The sequence below is a fragment of the Pipistrellus hanaki genome (genome assembly GCF_964339955.1).
Source record: "Pipistrellus hanaki genome assembly, chromosome: 13".
NCBI lineage: Eukaryota > Metazoa > Chordata > Mammalia > Chiroptera > Vespertilionidae > Pipistrellus > Pipistrellus hanaki.
This window is the reverse complement of record NC_140515.1, coordinates 27,383,085-27,406,478: the sequence shown is the minus strand read 5'-3', so window position 1 is coordinate 27,406,478 and position 23,394 is coordinate 27,383,085. Positions and strand designations below refer to the sequence as shown.

Here is a 23,394-nt window from a genome sequence, read left to right as displayed (position 1 = left end):
TATTGGTACACTCCCATTTCTTTTTCATATTGTCTATGCTGCTTTCCTACTATAATGGCAGAGGTAAGTAGCTGCGACAAAGACTATATGTATGGTCCACAAGGCCTAAAATATTTACTATCTGGACTTTTTCAGAGAAATTTTGCCAATCTCTTTCCTAGAAGGTTGGGATGTGGCGTTTTGCCTCAAGAAAACCATTCTTCTTCTCCTTAATCCCCTCCACTCTGAGCGTGGAGGTCAACTGCCTCAATTTTATACATATTACTAAGTTGTTTTTTTTTTCTCCATGGCATTTCTCCAAAAAGGGTTTAAAGGCATAATAAAGACATGTCTCATAATCTGAGGTCAACTAGAAAGCCAGACATAAAAGGAATGGAAGCAAATAAACTATGTTTGCTACTATGATTGGGATATAAATTTGATTTTGTGCTTCCTGGCAGCCAAGGCAGAAAGGGAGTTAGGATGATTTGCATAGCTCAGATTATTAACAGGAGGAAAAGCAGTCCTGCAGGAAGATAGCATGCCCCTGACGATGAAATCTGGGATGAACTTTCACATAGGCCATAGGAGATGAATCATGAGCAGCATTCTTTGCAGAAGTTTTATAGAAAATTTTGAAGAAGATTGTGCATGGCTATTTGAATAGGCCTTGAACAGAGCTAAGGGTGCAACACAAAAACATAATAGTTCTTACTATTTTTATAGCTACCACTAGCTGAGAGCTTTTACAGTAGAGGTTCATTTGATCCTCACAACAACCCTGTGGGTAGGTGCTATTATTATCCAGGAAACCGAGGCCCTGAAATAGGAAATAACTTGCTTCATCACACGCTAGGAAGCACAGAACCATGACTCAGACAGAGACGTTCTGGCTTCTGAGCCCTCGCTCCTATCATTCAGAAAGAGATGGGGTTGAGACAGTGCCAGCTGAGTAAGTGACCTCATGTGACCCAATTCAGTGCAAGATTAGAACTCAGAGGGCAAATGGTGGAGGGGGTAGAGCGGGAGCATGCATAGCGCTCCCAGTGTGTTCCAGGGAGAGCCTTCTAGAACCCTCCAAACAGATGCCTGTGATCACCTTCATCTTCAAGAGGTGGAAACCATGGCCCAGGGTGAGGAAGCACTTGCCTCAGGCCGCACAGCTCAGACACAGTAGGGCTGGATCTGAAACTCAATTCTTCTGGTTCTTTTCACTGCCCTTCCATGCCTCCCCCTGAGACACTAGTACAGACCGTCCTCTGGGTCAATGAGGGCAGTTGTGCACACTCTAGCCCCACAGAGTGAAGTTCCAGAACTTTGTGATGATACTTATACTTCCCTGACACCCAGACCCTGGCCTGACCTCCGAGCTCTGGGCTGACCATGTTTCCAGGACCACCCCCTTGCCAAGTCAAACACAGGCTTCATCACTTAATTAAAAATTGATGCAGGTGATGAACTAAAAGGCTATAGAGTGCCTTACAGCACCCACAGCCCTTCCCTGTTTTCATTCGTGGCTCAGAGAGCTCTAGACTCTTGTCAGAGGTCACACAGCATATTTGTGGCAGGGCTGGGATCAACACACCCAGTGCTCTCAACTCCCTGCCCGTGACAGTTTCCCTAGTGCCAGAGTGCTAGCAGAGTGACAGGCACATAGTAGGTGCTTAGAAAATGTTTGTGGCTTGACCCGTTTTGAGGGCCCTTATTTGGTAACCACCTAGGAGGTAGCTTCTCCATGTTACTGGTTAACAAATCGAGAGAGGCCCAGAGAGGCCATGTGCATTCTCCAAGGTCACACAGAATGAGGCCACACCTTAGAAAATCTCAGATCCAGGGGAAGCAGCTGCAGATTCCACAGACCCTGTGGTCACAATCTCCAGGTCCTGTTTCTGCCCCAGTCTGGGGGGCCCCAGAGGAGGTCTCAGAAGGCCTGCTCACTCTCTGCTTTCTTCCTGTTCCCGGTCTCTTCCCCCTAACGCACCAGGAGCAGCGGGAGTTGTTCCCAGAGTCCAGCAGCTCCCGATGGCTGAAGACCTAACCAGAGATCCAGACCCCACTTTCTGGTCATTCCAAGGCACAGTGTAACCATCAGACAGTTGTCAGAAGGAAATTAAAGCTAATGGTCTTTGCTGGCAGAGTGAGGGCTCTGACGGGCCCAGAGGCCTCCTTGGTATCCAGTCAGCAAGGGCAGCAGGCAGGACTGGGAGGCAAGGCACTCAACCGCCATGCCTGGTTTCCAGAAGCCAGTCCAAGGAGAGCAGCTCATGAAAAGGGGGAGAGAACCAATACTTATTGTGTGCCTTGTGCCAGGCCCTTACTAGGTCCAGGTCTCACCAAGTCCCTGGGGTCATCGCACTTTACAGCTGTCCAAACTGAGGCTCAGAGAGGCCCAGTCACTTACTCTTGGTCACACAGCAGAGTCTGTACTTGAAGCCAGGTCTTTCCAATTCTAGAACCTGAAGGCTTTCCATTGTCCTGGGATGTTTCCAAGTGTCTTGAATGTTTCAATAACTAATGGAGTAAGGCGGGAGGGGGGCGGGGAATGGGGAGAACATTAACGAAACACACAACAGGGAAAGAACAGCCTTCCCAATGCAGAGCATGTAGCAGGGGCAGGGAATAACAAAAGCTATAAAGTGAAGCACTGGGCTCTGTATCTCAAATCACCCCCTGAAGTTTAAGAAAATGCATTTCTATATATGGTTTTTATTTAGCAAGGTTCACCTGTGTTTTCCAGCTTTTTTTTTTTGGGGGGGGGGGGGGGGGAGATGGTGGTAGAGGGAGCTCTAGTTCCGCTCCTCCTGTCATCACGTGGTCTGGAATATAGCTGGATCCCCTCTGTAACTCAGGGCTCATGGCTCCATTCAGGCCGGCTGTGGAACTGGAGTGCCATAATGTGTGCTAAATGCTGGGCAACAGGAAGCAGCAGCTCTAACTGAGCGTCACTGTGTGCGCAGGGCAGTAGCTGCTTTACATAAAGGCTCACCCTGAGTCCTCCCCCGCCCTGGGAGGGAGCGCCGTCAGGGCCCTCATTCTGCAGATGAGAAAACCCAGCACAGCAGTCCAGTAGCTAGCTCCTGGGCACACAGCAGTTAAGTTACTACAGCGGGGATTTGAACTCAGGGCTGGCCCAATGTCTGTTATCCACACGATAATGACTATCATTACAACCAAAGGCTGAACCAATGAAACAGTTTAAAATTACTGGAAAAGCTTTGAAATTCCCAAAGGAAAAAGGTAGTTTTGAGAACCTTATACAACAACGTGATGGTATGTGATTGTTAACTAGCCTGTACAGAACAGCTGGTGACACACACTGCCCGGCCACATGATTCTATAGTATATCAACAGCACAACGATTAAATTTTCTTTTGAGAGGCAAAAACCGACTTCTGCGAATGGGCCACAAAGTTTCAATTTCACTGTATGTGTGCGCCCACACTTGGTATTTTGTGGAAGAGCCACAGTAGGCTCTGAAGTCAGATATCCTAGCTCCCTACTTGTCCTTCCTAGCTTAGACAAGTCATGTGGCTTCTCTAAGAAGCATCAGCTTCCACATCTGTGAAATGGGCAGAGTAAATGCTCTGAGATCAGGTGTGTGAAGCCCTTTACACAGGGCTTGGCACTTAGATGCACTACTTAAATAATTCATGATTATCTGATTATCAACATTTTTTGCTTGACAGAGCTGATTTAAAGCCAGACCACTCAAGGCCCATCTGCCTAGCTGACCCCACACCATCTGCTTCCTTCTATTCTCTGCAGGATGCGCCACGGCCCAGGCTGGGTCTGAGGATGAAGGGGAGGCAGAGGCAGGCTGGATTGAGGGGGCTGCCATTCTCCTCTCAGTCATCTGTGTGGTCCTGGTCACGGCCTTCAATGATTGGAGCAAAGAGAAGCAGTTCCGGGGCCTGCAGAGCCGCATTGAGCAGGAGCAGAAGTTCACCGTGATCCGGGCTGGCCAGGTGGTCCAGATTCCTGTGGCCGAGATTGTGGTTGGGGACATAGCGCAAATAAAATATGGTAAGTGTCCCAGCCACAGAGCTACATGCTAGAGCTGGAGAAGAGATGGGACAGGCCAAGCAGACCCAAAGAGACTGGCCCAGGGAAGGGTCCCTGAAGGCTGATCCCAAGCCAAGATGTCTTCTGCGATCCTTTGGAAATAGAAGGCTACTTCCTGGAGGGAGTAGATTTCAGAATTGATTTAACTCAGAAATGGCAAATACATGGCACATGTGCCACCACTCTCAATACCAGCAGACCTGTTATAGTTATATTAGTGTGATGTTTGATTTATACGTTACTAATCAGTCACAGCTCAGGGCCTCCATACAGCCTCAGAAGCCTTCTCAACACAATACTCCAAGGACTAATACTCACAATGGGTTTATGGGATGAAGTCCATTTCCTATCCCTGATTTGGCTATTGTTGGATGGTTGTTGGGCCAGAGAGGGTGTTATGGGGAGTGAATATAGATGAGTGAACATTCTAAGCCTGTGATACTACCTTGGAGAAAGTGGGCAAGCTGGTGTCAAAGGAGTTTAGATGAGTATATCCTTGGGAAAGCAGAGGCAGAAGATGGAAGCAAGACTGGAGTATACCCCTTCTCACTTAGCCCTCAGGGCGGGGGGGAGGGGGAGGGGGCGCGCGCACGGGTTGGTTTCCTCTGATAATGTGACTGTCCTGGAGTCTCCTCTGCTTAGCCCAGATGGACTAGTCCCTTTCAAAAGAATTCCTCAAATCATAGTTGAAACTAGAGAATGAATTGTTGAGAAAACTAGGCCTCACGACCACACCAGGCCAAGAAAAGCACTTAATAAACTAAAGAACATGCCTGCCTGAGCTTGGATTGTTGGGCCCAACCTCAACCCTCCCAGCCTGTACCATTGACTTCAGCTCCAGTCTTCAGCTGCCTATTGGCCGTGATGGACACCATGTTGGTTCCTGCACCCTGGGAGCTCTAGGAAGCTGGTCCCAATAGTGAACCTTTCCTTATAATTATAACTTTTGGGGGCTATTCCAGCCTCTTCAGCAACCTGAGACCCTGCTGACTCTCTTGACCTTCCTCCTATCAGGTGATCTCCTCCCTGCTGATGGCCTCTTCATCCAGGGCAATGACCTCAAGATCGATGAAAGCTCCTTGACAGGAGAGTCTGACCAGGTGCGCAAGTCCGTGGACAAGGACCCCATGCTGCTGTCAGGTGAGCTGCAGCCCAACAGTGGGCTCACTCCATTGCTGGTTTCTGTCCCCTTCATGAGACTGGAGGGTCTTGGAGACTTTGGTCCTTGGCTTCAGATCTCTGGCCAGCTCAGCTCCAAGTGAGAACTTCCTCTCTTTTCCCCAGCAAACATGCATTGAGCCTACTGGGCTCTCAGCACTGCGTTAGGGACACCACAGTGAATAGAATCGAGATAAAGAATCCCTGCCCTCTGGTAATTTACCTTCTAGTGATTTAGTTTTCTGAAAAGTCAAACATTGAAGCCCACTCTAATCATGGATGAGAAAGAATCAGTCAGGTGACAATTGTTTTGTTTTGTTTAATCCTCACCTGAGGATATTTTTCCATTGATTTTTAGAGCATATGGGAGAGAGAAGGGAAGACAGAGAGAAATATCTATGTGAAAGAAACACATCAATTGGTTGCCTCCTGCACGCCCCAGACCAGGGTCCGGGTCAGGAAGGAGCCTGCAACCGAGATGCCCTTGACTGGAATCGAAACCAGGACCCTTTGATTCTAGGACCCTTGGCCCAGGCTCATGGGAAAAGACAGTGAGCCAAACCAACTAGGGTGGGTGCTAGACAACTAGGAAGGGATGAGGCTGTTGAAGCCTCAGTCCTGAGGAGCTATGGTGTAGTGAGAAGAGATAGGCAATGGGAAAATTCCAGGTGGTGGTAGGTGTGGGGCAAAAATAAAGCAGGACAAGGGGAGGCAGGGTGCTGGAGAGGTCAGAAGAGGCCATGTGTGAGCTGAAGTGTGAATGATGAGCAGGAGCTGGCCTTGTGACTATCCAGGAAAAGTATACCAGGCAGATGGAACAGCAAGTGCAAAGGCCCAATGGCAGGATTGTGCTGGAGGACTGGGAACAAGATGGAGAAGTGGAGGGCCCAGATGTCAGGCCTCATGGGCATGGTCAGGAGTTTGGAAATGTTTTGTGTGATGAGGATTATCTGGAATGGTTTTAAACAGTGAACTGAACACATTTACTTTTTTAAAATCTCACTCTGGCTGCTGCAGGGGGAAAGACAGGAAGCAAGGAGACCATGCAGAGATAAGGCACCAGCCAGGTGACCACCCTCCCTCCAATAGGAACACCCCAAAGGCCTTATTGTCCAGCAGTGCTCATCAAGCAGCTACTTTGGGCCTGACCCTGGACTAAGCAATGGGACCCACCTCTGGCTTCAGGAGCCTCCAGCCCAGATAGGCTGGGATCAGCAGACCAGCAAACAGCTAATTCCACACTGTATAAGTGAGGAAGGTGTACAAAAGCCAAGAAGGGAACAGAAGGGGAAGGTGGAATTAAGCTGGACTTTAAAGCATGGGTAGCAGCCCACCAAACAGGGTTTTGGATAAAGGGTCCTCCTAGCTGAGGCAAACATGTAAAAGGCACAGAGGTCTGAAGGAGTATGTGTCATCCTCAAATACAAGGTCCCTGACCTCCTGTAGCTTAGACTCCAAGAGATAGACAGTAAAGAAGCAAGCAAGCAAATATATAACATAATTTCAGATAGTAATAAGTCAATGATAGTGATAATTCTGCCATGGTAATGAAATAAAGACCAAGAGAAAAGGACAGGAATCTTAGTTGGTCAGGGAAGGCCTATCTGAGGAGATTACATTGGAGCTAAAACTGGAACTATGACAAGAAAGAGCATTATAGGCAGAGGGATAGCAAGTACAGAGGCCCTGGGGTCTGATTAAGAGATGGAAATCCTCAAATGCTCTCTTCGAACTTAGGGCTACAAGGCCCTGTGGTCCTAGTTCCAACCTCTGGTTAGCAGAGAGGCAAGCATTCTTGGGAGCAGTGGCCAGGTGTGTCAGGTGGGTCATCTGGGTCAGTGGAAATTGAGGGGAGGTTCTGCGCCTGAGCGGATGGGTTGTGTCTGTCCCTCTAGTCAATGAGAAGCCTCATAATTGGGGAGGGGTGGTAGGATGTCTCCCAGGGAACTGCATGTCCCAGAGACCATCCAGGGAGCTTAGACCCATAGGCCCTTGGAGATTTGGCAGTGATCTCTGCCTTCACTGGGGAAGAACAAGGAATGAGGGCCAGCCAAAAGCATTCCAGGTCTTAACAAGAATCTGGGAGAGCCCTGTGAAGCTCAAACTGGTGGGATCACAGTGGGGTCAGCACTGGTCCTCAGCTCGGGAATAGGTGGTCTCTGAGCACTGAGAGATGAGAGGCTCAAGTTGAACCAATTGCTTTAGTCTCAGCCTATACAACTGGCTGAAAGCCTAGCTATGAACTTGACTCTGAGGCTTTGGATGTCAGGAGACAGCTAACACAGGTCTCCCATGAGGTCCTTGTGGACAAGATGGAGAAGGCTATGCCAGAGGCCAGGAGATTTTGGCCAGTTTGTGCTGATTCTTGGATTGCGGTTATCTGGTTTCTAGTGGCCTTCCCTGGAGCTCTGTCCTGTCACAATATGGAAAGTGTGCCATCAAATTCACAGAGACCACCAGCCCAGGGAGCATGGCAAAAAGAAAGCAAGAGTCAGGACCCACAGAGATCACCAGAGTGCAAAGTGAATTAGACGGAAGGAAATGGAGCTTGACTGCAAGCAGCAGTGCTCACATTCAGAGACACAATTGCGTGGGGGAAAGGAGGAGCAAGTGGCTTGGCCCGGCTCATGGGAAAAGACAGTGAGAAAGTGGCAACATTGGCCCAACAGAAAGTAATCTAACTGGGAAGAGAATTCTGTTGCAGAAGAACCATTCTAGGACAAAAGAGGCTTCCTGTATGGTAATGAGTTCCCTGTCACTGATTGGAACTTCGGGCCACGTGGCCCTGTGGTCCTGGTTCAAACCTCTGGTCCCAGAGAGACGAGCATTTGTGGGAGCAGTGGCCTGGACAGGCTGTGGGTGGGAGTGGTATAGAGTAGGCCCAAACACTGAAGGGACACTGCGTTCAGTGCCCCTCCCAGCCGTGAAAGTCACGGATTCACCGTACCCTGCTCACCCTGTCCCTCTACTACAAACCGCCTGGCTCCATTCCTGTGCCCTGCCTCTGCGGAAGCTGTTCCCTCCTCCTCATGGCCCTCCTTCTCCCTTTCACATTGCTCATTTAACTTCTGCCCGTCTGCTGGGGCTTACCTCCTTCACGAAGCCTGCTCTGAGCACACCTCTGGCAGTCACTCCCATTCCACTTGGGATCCACATGTCATCCTGTGACATCCACTCTGTGCTTGTTCCATTCAGGCACAGCCTTGTAATGTCGATTGAGGGGTTTTGTTTTTTTTCTGCACAAACTGTCTCAAATAGAATAAAGAGCAAAACCCATCCACACTCCTGCCACCCTAATAGATCTAATGGGTCTCATTTTATCTTTGGCCGTACACAGATAGAAGACACCAGGACAGACACACTGGTGGTCCACTTCTATTTCAGTCCTCTCACCCAAACAGACCCAAGCAGGCGGAAGCCCACGCCTGAGGTTATCATGCCTAGCTCCACCCCTGGGCCCTGCACACCTCAGGGCTCAGGCACTGCCTGCCAGAGTGAGGAGAGAGGCTGCATTGTAGAAGAAGCAGGGTTGGCCCAGGCTGAGCCAGATCTGGGTTCTGAACTCTCTGTGTGGCCTTAGGCAAGTTGCTTCACTTCCCTGAGCCTCAGTTTACCTGTGAGGACAAGAGGGGTGTCCTGGTGCATGGTATAGGTGCTCATGCTGGGTTGGTTCCCTTTCTTGTTCCTTGGATGGAACCTGGACTGAGGGCAAAATAGTCTTGGGTTCCAATCCCGACTCTGCCCCTTATTGGCTGGGAGACCTTGGACAAGCTTCTTAGCCTTCCTGAGCCCCCCATTTTCTCACTTGTAAAATGGGAGCATAGCCCGAGCTCATAAGATTGTGTCAAAGCATCCGTTTTCCTCTCTCTCCCTTCATCTCAACTCTCCACCCTTGCCCACTCTCTGGACTGCATACCTTCTCTCCACCATCCAGCTCCTCCCACCTTCAGCCTGCAGGAGCCTGCTTCCTCCAGGGGGTTCCTTGATAGCTCTCTCCCCAGTGCTGTGCGTTCTGGATGCTCATTTTTGCACATGACCAGACACTCCAGATCCTGTCCCTGTGTTGTGGGGGCTTGCTGGGCCTTTTGGTCAGATGACCCTCAGGGAACACAGAGAGACCAGGCTAGGGGTGCCTGCGGGGTCCTCGTGGTAGTGCAGAAGCCCCCTTGTGGTATCTGGCACACTGTGTCAGCCTGGAGGAAGGTGAAGGACTACTCCAGTTCTGAGTCAGTTGGCCCAGCCATGTCTGGCCTGTGATCCTGGACAGGTCACTTCATGGCTTGGAGCCTCCATGTTTGTGTTTGTACAATGGGGAAGCCAGTGGGGGCCCAGGCCCCTGCCTACCCCTCAGGGAAACCACATGCACAGATGGCTGTGACTGTCCTTTGTCAATGGTGCTGTGTGAGGTGCTATGTGAGGAATAAGAGCAGCGTTTGGAGACAGAACACTCGGGTTCTAGCCCTTCATCAAGCTTTGGCTTTGACCTCTGCCTCCAAGGACTTCAGCCTCCTCATACATTACTCAGCAGCATCTACTCTGATATCCCCGTGCTCCAGGCACAAAGGAAATCATAAAGGCCTGGAGCTCCTTCTCCAGGACTGCCAGGCAGGCCCCAGCCCATGTCTGGTTCTTCAGACCCGGCAGAGTGGAAACAGTCAGAAATCACAGGCTCTCTGGTTCCTGGGTCCAGGCGCCAAACCAGAGCACAGTTGCTCCTGACTGCTGCCTACTGAAGTGCCCCTCAGTGCAGCTGCTGAGCTCCCTTTGCAAGCAGAGCCTCCAGTGTTTCAATGTTGGCAAGAAATTCCTATTCTTTTAAAGCCTGTGTGGGGCAAGCAACCGATGGGTGGGCCCTAGAGCACAAACTCTGACCTGGGCCCATTTCTTTTGTTTTAATTTTGTATTTTAAGATAATATCAAACTTTAAGAAAACTTGTAAGAACAATACAAAAACCGCCTACGTGCCCTTCCCTCTGATTCCACTGTTATTACCGTTCTGCCCAGTCTGCTCTCTAGGAGCCTCCCTCTTCCTCGTCAGGCACGTGATTGCCCTGGACCCCTTCACATTTCAGCCTCTTCCCTAAGAAAATGTGTTCTCGTGTTAACCACAGCACAGCTGTCAATTCAGGAAATTCGACATTGATGTAGTACTGCCACCTAATATACTGTCCTCCCAGCATTCTCCAGCTGGGACCCAGTGCAGGATACTGTATGGCATTTAGAGTTCCTGCCCCTTCAGCCTTCTTTAACACGGAGCACCTTTCATGGAAGGCCAGTGGTTTTGAACCCTCCTGGGTCATGAACTCTGGTGATAGTCCCATGGAAACAGTGATCCCTCTTATCAGAAATAAATACCTAGACTTGTGACTTTGCAACTTCTCAGGGGACTTGCAGATCCTTAAAGAACCTAGTCTTGTCTTCATTTGCAGCTGGGGAAACTGAGGCCCAGAGCAGGAGTGTAAGGCCCCACAGAGGGGAGGGCCAGAGAGAGACCCTAGCCCTCTAGCTCTCTAGCTCTCTAGCTCCCCAGCCCTGTACTCCTGCAGCCCCCATGAGTGAGCTTTCCTACAAGGGCCCTGTGACTTCTATTACCCAGTCACATGGCCTGTTTGAAATGTCTTATGGTAAATTCCATCAGGAAGCCAACAACTAGGTGCCATCAGTGTGGCCATGGAAGGGCCCCGGGGGCCAGGGTGAGGGCTGGTCCTCAAAAGCAGCAAGGCCTGGCTCCAGGAGGCCCATTAGCTCTGCCCCCTTCTGGACCCCCCAGCCTCCTCCATCACCACTGGAGTCAGGGTGTTAACAGCACAAGGTTGCACAGGCATCAGCAAATCCCCTTGGGCCTGCTGCCCACCCTGCCCACCGAGTGGTAGGCCAAGCATGAGAGCCACACCTGCCACCACTGCTGCCGTCTAGGATGATATCTTAACACTAGAAGGCCCAGTCTGCTGCTCAGCCCATGCTCTCTCCATTACACTACCCTGTCTCTTCTCCATGAGAGACAGTGGGGTGTAGTGGATAGAGCACGGGTTCAAGTCCCAGCTCCATCGCTCACGGCTGTGTGACCAAGGGCAGAGAGGCCAGGGTGGTTGGAGAGTCTTGGGGTTGTGCTTGCACCAGAACCTACCTCACCGGGCTGCTGTGAGAGGAGACAGGCTCACGAGCACTAAAGCACTTTACCAGCTGTCTAGTGCTCTGCACGTGTGCATTATTACTGTTAGCAACGGGTCTGGGAATCGTATAGCTTTGCTTGGTGCTTGTGCCTAGGGGCAGATAATCCCCAGAAAAGGCTTCCATTCCTTTTTCACATCTCTACGCCCAGAAAGAGACCTTTTAGAAGGTATGACCTCACCCCATTTCCTGTCCAGAGAGAGGCCTGGGAAGTCAAAACTGGGAGAGCAAGCCTTAACCTATGCCCCAGGCACTGTGCAACCACAATCAGCCATTTGCCTTTTTTTTGGCTCAAAAGCTGCATTTTGTAAAACTAGACCCCTCCAGCTCTGGAAACAAAAGTTCAATGTATCCCACTTGCTATTGCTCATAGCAAGTCTCAGGTAGAGATGAGCTTCGAGCCTGCAGTCAGGAAGATTCTGGCCTGCCCTCTGCTACCTGGTTAAAGGTAAGGTCCCAGTGGGGTATGACAAGCTGTCCAGCTGGCAGAAGCCACAGTGTTCCCTGGGCCTGAGCTCCTTTCTCTCTCACAGACAGACAGGAGCTGAATGGCTGACACAGCTCCCCCACCGCTTTCCTGCCTTCGTCTAGCTTCCTGCCTTCCAACTCTGCCATAAGCCTTCCCAGCAAGGTGGGAAAAATAGAGACTAGAGCCCCACCCTCACTCCACCCCAGCTCTGCCCTCTCAGCTGAATGTGAAGATGACCTCTTGAGGCAACTTTCCTGTCTGTGAAATGGGAGGGAAATGATGATTACACACAGAGGAACTGTGAGGGCCAGGTAGAGAAAGCAGCTCCGATAGTACTTGACACACAGTGAACCAGCTCAATAAAGATTCGTTCTCTTCTTCCCTCACCCAGTGGCTCCCTGCTGAGCACCAAGCAAACCCCAACTCTGCAGCCCTCACACAGGCTGCTCCATGGTCCTGCTTCTCTCCCGCTCCTCCCTTCATGAGCCCAGCTGATCCACTGCCGTTGCCTGTCTCACCTCCCACCTTTGCCTGGGCTGTGCCCCCTGCCAGGACACTGGACCCTTGGATCTCTGTTGTCTTGTGCTGTTATTGACCTGTGTACCTGTCTGTTCCCCTCAAACCCAGCTGGACTGTGAGCTCCTAGAGGGCAGAGGTCACAAGAGACCCTCCCTTCCGGCCCCAGAGCCCAGTACAGAGTTGGCACTCCACAATATCTGTCCATCAGATGAAACGTGTTGTCTGACAGGAGGCTTCATGTTTGGTCATCTATCCACACAAGCCTCTGATGGCCCCATCTTAACTGAAATCCAAACTTTTAAGAGGTAGCCTCTTAATGGAGGCTGCTCTACCCCAGCCAGGGATGGCCCTTGTCTCCAGGGACCAGGGGACCCAGACGTCATCACTGAGAGGTGAGACCTAAGCCAGGCCTCCTCATTTTGCAGAGAACAAAGCTGAGGTCCTGTGTGACCAGGGCTGGCCTCAGGTCACACAGCAAATCAGAAGCAAACACCAGACCAGTTCCCAGGTCCCCTACTCCTTAGCCCAGGGCTCACTTCATCCTCTCCCCACCCCACCCCACCTCACCACTACCACCACCACCATGCTTGTATATCCTGAAGGCTCCATGGGAGCTGCAATGAGGTGAGAGCTACAGGATGGTGCCCAAGAGACCATGGACAGTGAAGTCTTGGTGCAAGGCCCTGCCAGGGCCCCCATAATCAAGGGGTTCTCACCTTGGTCCCTACCCAAAGACCCTACAGTTTTTCTTTGAGAGATTTAGTCATCTAACCTTTTATTTGAATGCCTGTGGTTCTGCCCTTACAGCCACCGCTTTGGGATTAAGCATTGCCCTCTGTAGAGGATCCTGGAGCTGGGGTGTGACACTGTAGGGGGGATGACCTGGTACACTCAATTCTTCCTCTGGCAGAAGAGGCAGTCAGGCCCTGAAGTCCTTGTAGGAGAGAGATCCTGGTAGAAGAGAAGGATCCTTGAGGAGGAAGTTTTGGATGAGAGGTAGGGAAATGGCATTCAGTAACTGTGTGAGCAGAGGGGGTGGGGGACTAGACTCAAAGCCCAGTGAGCTATGCACACTCCCAGGGCAGAGACCAAGGGGCATGAATCAGTGATCAAGGGCCAGAAGAAAGCTAGGGTCTGACACAGGGAGTGCTGACTGAATTTGGACTTTGGAGAGTTTTGGAGAGTGTATGAGCTGAGGGACAGTGGTCAGAGCTGAAAGTGGGGCACAGAACAAAGGAGGGCCCGAAGGAGAGGTTGATGTCCCATCTACTGCTGGGGCCTGGAGGACTACCTGGGGCTCATCTGAGGCTGGGCAGGGGGCTGAGCCTTATGTTGTCCGCTGAGTTATGGCTAAAGGTCACTTCCCTGGCTTCCTCCTCCTTCCTCCCTCCCAGTGCAAAGCCGCCAGCTCCCTGCAATGATGGGAGTGATTAGATTAGAAGGTGATTTTGGGGTCTGATTATCTTGGGTGGAAATTGGCCCCCTGTGTCTTTTTCCATCCCACCTAGAGCTGGGGAGGTGGGGAGCAGTGTTTCCATTGCAACCCAGGCAGAACAGATTTTCACAAATGTGTTTGAGATCAGGGTGTGAAGACCTTGTTTCCTGGATGGACAGATGACAAAGATGGTCTCTATCCACTTCAGACAGGAAAGTTCAAAGCCTGGCTCTGCCCCTCACCAGCTGTGACTCTGGGCAAGCCATTTCTTCGTGAATCTCAGCTTCCTCCTCAATAAACTGAGGGTCAGTGTGAGGACTCAGAGATGACTGCTGTGAGGGGCTTAGCACACTGCCTGCACAGAGCAGGTGTCCTCCAGAAGGTAGTGCTAGTACCCGCAGTGCTGTCTGCACTCTGAATGTATGAAGTGTGTTCCTTCTTCACCTTTAAAGATCTACAATGACCCCACCCCCACATGACCTCTCTGGGCCTCAGTTTTCTCATCTATCTAACACTGCTGGTATTTAACAACCCCTCCTGACAGCCCACACACAAGCTGAGCTGGTGTACCAAGTTATCATATTATCCAGGGTCCCATTACTGGGCCCTGGTTCTCCCTGTTTGTGTTCCTCAGGGGCCAGTTAGGCTGCAGGGTCTGCCTGTGATAGAAAGACACCAGGCCTGGGATTATTGGTCTAGAATCAGTGTCCAAGCTCATTCTGTGGTCCTCACTGCTCCCTGCCCAAAAAAAGCACTGTCCTTCTGTCCTGGGAATGGGCAAGGAGCAAGCAGAAGAGCTCACGTCTGAGGATCTGGGTTCTGTTACAGATTGCCAGGTTTTATGACCCCCTGGAAACCTCATGACTTAGTTCACCCATTCATGGATGGACAAACTGACTTTTCCCTGCCTTCTTGGAGTGTCTGCACTTTAAGAACCTGTGATACTGGAAGCCAAGGCTAGAACACCCCACACATGCACACATATGCGCACTTTCACACAGATACACGCACAATCTCATGATTGTTCAGATCTTGAAGGAAAGGGAAGGAGTGGGTGAAACGTCTTGGAAAGTAGGAATAGATTTCCTTTCTTTAAGAGAAGTACTTCCAGTCCTGACTTAGAACTTCTTAACACTTATTTTAGATACAATTCTAATGTGTTTGTTGACTTAGACTTCAAATCTGAAGCAAATTGGAAAACAAGGAGAAGGCTGTTAGAGTCAAGTTATCCTGATAATGGGGATAGGAGGCAATCAATCTTGAGAGGAAAGAAGGAAAAACTCTAAAAAGTAGAACTGGATTCTAGAAGCAAGTCATTAGGGCTGTTTAGTATCGGGGGTCAGCATCCATGGCCATCGGGCCCCTCAAACACTATCTTGCAAACTCAACATAGTTCTTACTGTGCAGCCTGAGGATGGCCCAAGACTGCTTCTGGCCAGGACTGCATTCTGACTTCTCTATTGAGGAAAGAAGTATGTGCTGCATTGTAGAGAGCTTTCTACCCAGAGTGGTAAAAATTAAAATCGGTGTGTGTGTGTGTGTGTGTGTGGGGGGGGGGGGGGGGGGGATGGGCACCTAACTATTCTTTACTAAAGAGAGTAGACACTGGCAGGACTGAAGGGGCCTCCCCAGGTGTGTCCTGAGCCTCTGCAGGTGACACCACTCCGGCCCAGTCAGTCCCAGGTACCAACTCTCTATTTGTGAGTGGCCCATCTGTTCTAAGGAAGCTGCAGGACCCAGTAGCTATGTGTTTCCAACACCACTGAGGATAAAGGGCCAGCAGCCTCCGATGTCAGTCCTGAGCTGTTGTAGCTGCTGTTCATTTCCTGTACTGGGTCCCAGCACCTTCGCTAGGGCCACCTTGTTTCCTCAGTGAGGCCACAGCTTCAGTGATGTCCCTTTTCCCCCATATTTTTCCAATTTTTTTATCATGATAAAATACACATAACATAAAATTGACCATTTTAACCATTTTTAAGTGTACAGTTCCATGACTTCCTGGTGTGTTCATATTGTTGTGCAGCCATCACCACCATCCATCTCTAGAACTTTTTTCATCTTGTAAAACTAAAACTGTACCCATTAAACACTATCTCCCCATCCCCTTACCCCCAGCCCTCAGCCCCCCAGTAACCAGCATCCTACTTTCTGTCTCTGAATCTGACTACTCTAGGAGCCTCTCATGTAAATGGAATCAAACAGTATTTGTCTTTCTGTGACTGGCTTATTTCATTTAGAATTACCGGTATGTCCTCTAGGCTGATTCATGTGGTAGCATGTGTCATAACTCCCTTCCCTTTTAAGACTGAATAATATTTTATTACATAGAATTGCCACTTTTGCAGGGGGGTTACCTTTGCATTTTATCCTCATTCTGCAGGAGACATCCTAAGTGGTCTTGGACAAGTTGTTCCCTGACCTGTACGGCGGAGGGGCCTGCCTTACACTAGCAACAAGACACTCTAGCGGCGCCAAAACCGGTTTGGCTCAGTAGATAGACTGAAGGGTCCCAGGTTCAATTCTGGTCAAGGGCATGTACCTTGGTTGTGGGCACATCCCCAGTGTGTGTGGAAAGAAGGCAGGGGCGGGCAGTGCAGGAGGCAGCTGATTGATGGCTCTCTCTCATCGATGTTTCTAACTCTCTATCCTTCTCCCTTCCCCTCTGTAAAAAATCAATGAAATATATATTTTTTAAAAAGACACTCTAGTCAAACAAAAGCTGACACAGAAACCCCAAAAATAAAATTGGAGCCACTCTGATCAAAGGCCTCTCACCCCACCCACCCCACCCCCACAGCTGTTCTTGCTGCCCCCTGAAAAAAAAAAAATTCAGGGCCCTTTGAAACCCAGTTTAAAAAATCTAAAATTCCAGGAAAGAGGTTCTTAATTTTTCTTGCACCACAGACTCCTGGGGAAGTCTGGTATCATTGTGTGCCACCCCTACTTGGAATAATACTTTGAAATGCATAAAGCAAAATATACTGGGTGACAAAAGAAGACAGTAAGATTGAAGTAGTTAAAGGAATAAAATGTGTGGTATAGTGATATATGGGCTTTTTCATTAGCACACTGCATAACAAGATCAGCAGTCAGCTGAGTAAGTTCCTTATTTATAAAATAAGGGTGAGTATCATTCTGCAACAGCTGCCAAGCGATATGAAAAAACCTGTGATTCTTGTAACATGTGTGATGGTGTTGGGGCATTTGTTGCCTACATTACTAATAGGGGGGAAATGCTTCATTTCAGCTAGATGTTTATAAAACTAAAGATGTCATTATTTCACCCAATTTTACAGAGCCCTGAATTCTTTCACCAGATCTTTAAAGTGAGGGTGGTGCCCACTTTAAGCAGTCCTATAAAGTTGTTAGTTGGCATTTCTTTGCTAGTTATAGAATTAAGCAAAATGAGATCTCATTCTAGATAAATCATTAAGGAAAAAAGAGAGTGGTTCCTGCTTGGCCTATAAGGGTGAGAGAGAAGAGAAAGAGAGATAGAGGTAGGAGGGAATCTCCAAGAGAGCATGGTTAAGTAGTAGGCCTGAGCTGTCGTCTGGAGGCCTGAGAACTGAGGTATAGCAGTGTTTGAGCCCCAAGCCCATCACAGTGCTGTCCCAAAGTGAAATCATCCTAAAAGGTTCATAGTTTGAATCTTAACTATGGGCAGTACCCTTGAACCTCAACAGGCAAATTGCCAGCAGACTCTGGATGGGATTCCTTCCACTCTTTTGGGGAGGGTACTTGGGCTGTGCAATGGTAACTTGGCTTCCATCCCCTTCTCCAGGGACCCATGTGATGGAGGGCTCTGGACGGATGGTGGTGACCGCTGTGGGTGTGAACTCTCAGACTGGCATTATCTTTACCTTGCTGGGGGCCGGAGGTGAGGAGGAAGAGAAGAAAGACAAGAAAGGTAAGCCTACCCCCCTTGTGGACCAGGAGAGGAGTTCTTAAGGCCACTTTTTTGTTGTTGAATCATTCACTCCACAAAATAGTTATTGAGTGCCTTTTATGTCCATGCCCTGTGCCAACAGCCACATCCTGCATCCTCAAAGCCCTGCTCATGCCAGGAGGGCTCTGTCTGTTCCATCTCCAGGGTCTTGTCCCAGTCTCTGTCTTGTCCAGTCATGTCATAGAAGCCCCTCCTCCTCCACCATTGGGCCAGGCCAAGGGTGCTGTGCATTTATTGAGTCTCCAGCCTTAAGCGTAACCTGGTCCCATCTGCACCCCATTTATCAAGTAGAAATCCCCACCTGGGCATATTTCTCCACCTTTCTCAACTCCACTGAGCAGAGGGTCAAACCCACTCATCATAGATTTTCTCCAGATGTGGGCAGAGAAGCTTCTAGGGAAGGTGGTTCCAAGTCAACTGCTTTGAGCCCCTCTCAGATGCCCTTGACACTTCCACCTCACTGGGTTCTGGCTCTTCCTCCCCTGGAAATAATAGTCCTTCTTCCCTGGGCCCGCCACAGAGCACCAGCCTAACAGCCTTGGCTACAGTTGCCTCTCAGAAGAGAAGAGGAATGCTCAGAAGACACAAGAGCCAAGGCCTCTAGCCCTGAAATGGCCAGCTCTTCACCCAACACTCACACTTGGTCAGAACAGCCCCCTCTCATATCTTTAGTCTTTTATCTTGTCCCCAACACCCAGACCTTCTGAAGTCCAAGAGAAGGAGATGATAGCAGGTGACCTGTCCTTGAGTTTTAGGGACAGCCCTGCTACCTTCAGTTCTCAAAGGTCAACCAGGCACAGAGTGTAGATCACAATCAAAAATTTCACCCCAAAGGTGAAACCCATTTCCTAGTGGGGTTCCCTTAAGAATCTGGCTTCCTCACCAATAGGGATAATGGAACTAAGGTGTGATCTGTGAAATCCATATCTGGAGAGCAAGAGGAGAGCTGAAGTTGAAACTGAGAACAAAGTCCTGGCCAAGAGGCCCAGAGCATGTCAGAACAGTGTCCATGCAATGACATAAGAGCTGGCTTGCTATGTGCCCCAGGTTATAGGCAGTTGAGTAGATGTGGGCAGTTGGACAGGATGCAGCAACCTTTGACTATTTCCTTGGCCTCACTGGGGCCTGGGATAGAGACAGAAGCTCCTACAGGCCACACCTTTGTTTTTTAAAATGCCAGTAGGAAGACAGGCCTCTCCTGCCCCAAAGCACAGAACAGAGCCCCTCACTCAATATTAATTACACTCCAATGAAATGAGGGCATCAGTATAGAGGGAAGAGGTGAGAAGTGGAGGCAACGTGGCAGAGAAAGATGGGGACAGCCTTGCACCTTACATTCTAGTGAGCAGCATAGCTGGGGCTGGGGCCCTCAGCACTGCCATCCCATCATCTCCATCAGGGACATTACTTAAAACCTGGTAGTTGTGAGTCCCCATGTCCAGATGACCTTGGGCACGTGTGTGTGTGTGTGTGTGTGTGTGTGTGTGTGTGTGTGTACACAGATGAGGCTGTGTGCTTCTCCTTCATTAATATGTCTCAAAAATCATCACACAGGTGTGAAGAAGGGGGATGGCCTTCAGCTACCAGGTACAGTAAGACACTCTTCAGGGTAGATGGGGCTTTTAGAAATAGCAGTAGCCTTTGACCATTGAGCCTGGGCCCTAGACACCAGCACACAGCTGGAGGAGGCTCCCTGACTGCAGGGGCACTGCCAAACTCTCAGCTGTGCCCCACGTGATGGCAGTCCCACAGGACAAGCCAGCACCTCATTCTACCTACTTGCTCCTCTGGTGCATCATCCTGGGGGCCAATGCCAGTGGCATCGCCAGTGTCTTGACCTGGGCTCAGCCCCACACACATACATTCAGGGCCCCATCACCATGGGACCCTCACAACCCTGCTCCCCTGCACATCCCCCACAGAGCCTGGCTGGTTTCCCCTTACCCACGGTTTGTCCACTTCACCCAGCAGTCTCTTCCCTCTCCTTCCCACAGAACCTGTTCCCCCACCCTAAGAAAAAACACGAGTGAATTTGACCATCTTGTATCATCTTTTAATTTCTAAATTAAGGGAAACTCGCTAGGACCTTCTCAGTCTTGTGCACAGAATGTTTTATGTCGCTTTTTAAATGATGGGAAGTGCTGATTAGGAAGGAGGAGGTGGCCATGGGTGGTGACCTGAGTTAAGGGCATGAATCCTGCTAACTCATTGCCCTCAACGGATGTTTTGCTGGAACAAGAGATGGTGATCATAGCAATACCCATTCGGAATGGCCAGGGCCACAGTGCACCAGTTGTTGAATGTCTTGAATTGACTCTGTGCCATTGGCCCCTCTTATGGGAAGCCAGAACCCCTCTCCTCATAGAACTCTCTCTAACGGGGACCCATACCTGATTGGTTAGGCCAACTGGGTGCATCGGTCTAGGCCTCACCACAGAACAGTGCCATCCCGCCTAACCACATTGATCATCTTCCATGTTTTATTTCAATGACCCTCCATGCCTGAGTTTTTTCCCCCCTGACTTCTGTGGCATCTCTATGGGAACATTTCACCCCAACCCCTGGATTTGAGTTTCTTGATCTCCAATGGAGATTTTCTTTGAAGACTATAGTCATGTTACTTGCCACAAATTGGTTCATGTCTTTATTGTTGTTGCTGTTCTGCATTGTTGCTTTTCTCCATTGTGACACACTGCATTTTCCATCCCTCCCACCCCCGCAGCGGCCGATGGTGCGGCAGGTTCAAATGCTGCAGATAGTGCAAATGCCAGCCTAGTCAATGGTACGTCTCCCGTGGCAAGCTCTCGGTCTCGGGTGGATGGGTGTCTTCTCCTCCACCCCCAACTTTGGGCTAGCCTCTCCCTATTCTGGACCGCACAGATCTTGGATGTGCATGGACAGCTCTGGGACAGTCGTCCTCTCACATGGGTCAGGCGCTTAGGAGGGAAGCCACCACCAGTAATCAGCTCCGCGCCCCCTTGTGGCATCAAAATGGCACTGGCTCCTGTGGGGCCTTTGACCGCTCCTGAAGAGGAACATGACTTTGGCTTCAGATTTGGCCCCAAGAAGCAATGCCCCACCTGTGTGGCCCTCTCCTAAGTATGTTCCTGGCCCCTGCTTTGGGAAGAAAGCCTGGGGTCAGGACCTGGGCTGAAGCTGGCGACTGGGTCCCCAGCGAAGGCTCCAGTCCTCGACTTTAAAATTGCCTCGAGGCTGGGGGACCCAGGCCAAGTTTCAGCTCTTTGGCCCCACCCCATAGCATGGCTGAGCCACCAGTAGACATTTCTTCTCTTCTCTTTCACGGAGCGAATGGGCAAGGGGTTCGCTTGGGCTCAGGCCTGGTCTGTCCCTCAGATGTGGACTGGTGTTTCTTGCTGTTGCCTGTGCTGGAGCATTTGTCCTGGGTCTCTGCATTCTGATTAGCCCCCTTGGGGAGGGAGCTGCCACTGTAGCTGGTCTGCGTCTTACCTCCTCACACGCAGGCAGGGAGGAGTTCCATGAACTTGCCTCCAAGCCTTTAGATTTCTTATGTCTCTTCCCTCTCATCTTCAGAGCGGTGAAGCTTCTGTTACTCAGACAAGTTCCCTGTTCCCAAATTAGGTAGCAAGATAGTCACCCAGGCTGTTTCTGAACTGCTGAGAGCTGTTAGGGCTCTGTCATGAAGCCAGTGCCCCAGCATCGCTGCATACCAGGCTGAGGGTTTCTCATCCATTGTTTCATTTACTCCTCACCACTCCTGGAAAACATGGAGATCTTGCCCCACCTCATCCTGCCCCAGACCAAAAATGGAAGCACCTCATAGATGTCAGGGGCTGGCCAAGACACTTCTGCAAGCAGCGTCTTGCCAAGAAGGGCTAATTTGGGTGTGGGTCTATTTCAGGAGCAGGAGAATGTAAGACAGCTTGGGTTGTGGGAGGTGTCATTCGTCAGGGAGGGGTGGTGAGGGATGACAGAGAGAAACGTAGGTAAACCCAAAGCCTAGGAGGGAAGGAAACAGGATGTGGCATCCTGCCTCCCCCAGGGCAATGAGCCTGCATCTGGGCTGGCCGGTTCCTAAAAAAGGGTACCTTCACTTCCAAACTGTAGCAGAAAACTCCAAGTACCCCAAGAAAAACTGCAGGAAAGATGGGGGACTGACATTTCTCCACCACCTAGGCACTTCGCAAGCATGTTATGCTTGCCATCTTATTTAATCCTCATGACAATCCTATGATACAGAGTTTATTATCCCACTTTAAAGATGAGGAAACTGAGGCTCAAGGTGATCAAAACCCAAGGTCACAGAGCTAGAAAGTAACATAGCTGGGATTTGAACCCAGGCCTGGCTGGCTCTAAAGTGAGTGTTACTCTGCTTGATCCAGAATTTCCCAATGGAGTGTGTCTTGAAACTTCACAAGGATAGTAAGAGGTCTTTCCCCCAAGAAAAAGATCCTGTGGTCAAAGATGTTTAAGAACCTCTGGATAGAATTGGTGTCTTCCCTGGCCGCAGGATTCCTCACTGCTTTGAATAGGCTGGTGTGTAGTGGCGAACTACAGAGCCATGCAGGGGCTCCCAGTCTGATTTGGCTGGAGGATGTTTTCTGACTTTATCTGTGGGATCGTTATGCCTGCATAATATACTTTGGGAAATAGTGCTCTAAGCCATTGCTCAGAATGCTGTCAGAGGAACAGACGGCTGGGCATTTCCTAGAAGCTTGTTAGAAATGCATAATCTTAGGCCCCACCCCAGACCTACTGAATGAAAATCTGCATCCTGTCAAGCTCTCCAGGCTTGGAGAGAGTGCACAGAGGTTGAGAGGTGCGGGGCTGAGGCGTAGTGAGTGAGAGAATTATTGTCCCTTCTCCCTCCCTCCTCTGAGCCAAATCAGGATAGAAAACAAATTAGAGACAAAACAAATTTAGTGGCAGTATTCCCCCTGCCTTTACTCTCCCAAACGCCACCCAACTGAAAGATGGTTGGGCTCCATTCATCTTGGAGGCTTATGACTGCCATTATTATTTTATTTTTTAAGATTATAAATACAATCACTGTTAAGTACATCTCTTATAATTGTGATAAATAATATATCACTCTTAACTCCAGATGTTTACAGGGCACTTTGCGGTGCTTTTCATAAGTTCACCTTGGTTGAAATTGTTGCATTTCACAGAGAAAGAAATGGAAACACTGGGCAGACAAGTGACATCTCCCAGGTCTCCTCATTAGTGGTCTGTCTCCCCAGAGAGGCAGGTCACCTCTCCATGCTTTTCACACTCATGTCCCCAGCGATGCTTGAAGAGAACAGACCCATTTGGCCAAACTGCATCTGGCATCGGATGCAGAGGGGCCTCTTAGTCTCCACCCAGTTCCTCATCTTGGGTCCTGTCCTACATCCCAGCTCCCCTGAAACACAGTCCATCCTCCAGGTCCCGCATGGGGCCAGAGCTGGCTGTCCCACCACAGTTCAGGGCCAGGCGAGCCCCCGTTTAGCTGAGGAGAACCGCAGTAAGTCCTTTGCTTCTGAGAAATCAGGCCATCTGCACCGGAGCATACTCGGAATACAATTCCCTTCCTCAAACATATGCATTGCTGATTATTTTTCTGGCCACGTGGTCACTGTGGAAATAAAAGAGGAAATTGCTAGCTTGGTTAATGGGCACAGGCACAGGCTATTG

General features: G+C 49.9%; 1 protein-coding gene across 15 annotated transcripts in view; it reads left to right on the top strand.

The window, feature by feature from the left end:
- ATP2B2 (ATPase plasma membrane Ca2+ transporting 2) overlaps positions 1-23,394 on the top strand; it is a 464,830-nt gene that overhangs the window by 376,834 nt on the left and 64,602 nt on the right. For 10 of the 15 annotated variants that reach the window (XM_084901914.1, XM_084901911.1, XM_084901915.1 and 7 more), the window contains 5 exons: positions 3,745-4,002; positions 5,056-5,181; positions 17,575-17,700; positions 19,294-19,326; positions 20,462-20,521. In XM_084901914.1, the coding sequence (XP_084758040.1) occupies positions 3,745-4,002; positions 5,056-5,181; positions 17,575-17,700; positions 19,294-19,326; positions 20,462-20,521 (603 nt within the window). The remainder of the gene's footprint in view (positions 1-3,744; positions 4,003-5,055; positions 5,182-17,574; positions 17,701-19,293; positions 19,327-20,461; positions 20,522-23,394) is intronic. The other 5 variants (XM_084901906.1, XM_084901904.1, XM_084901907.1 and 2 more) reach the window with 3 other exon arrangements.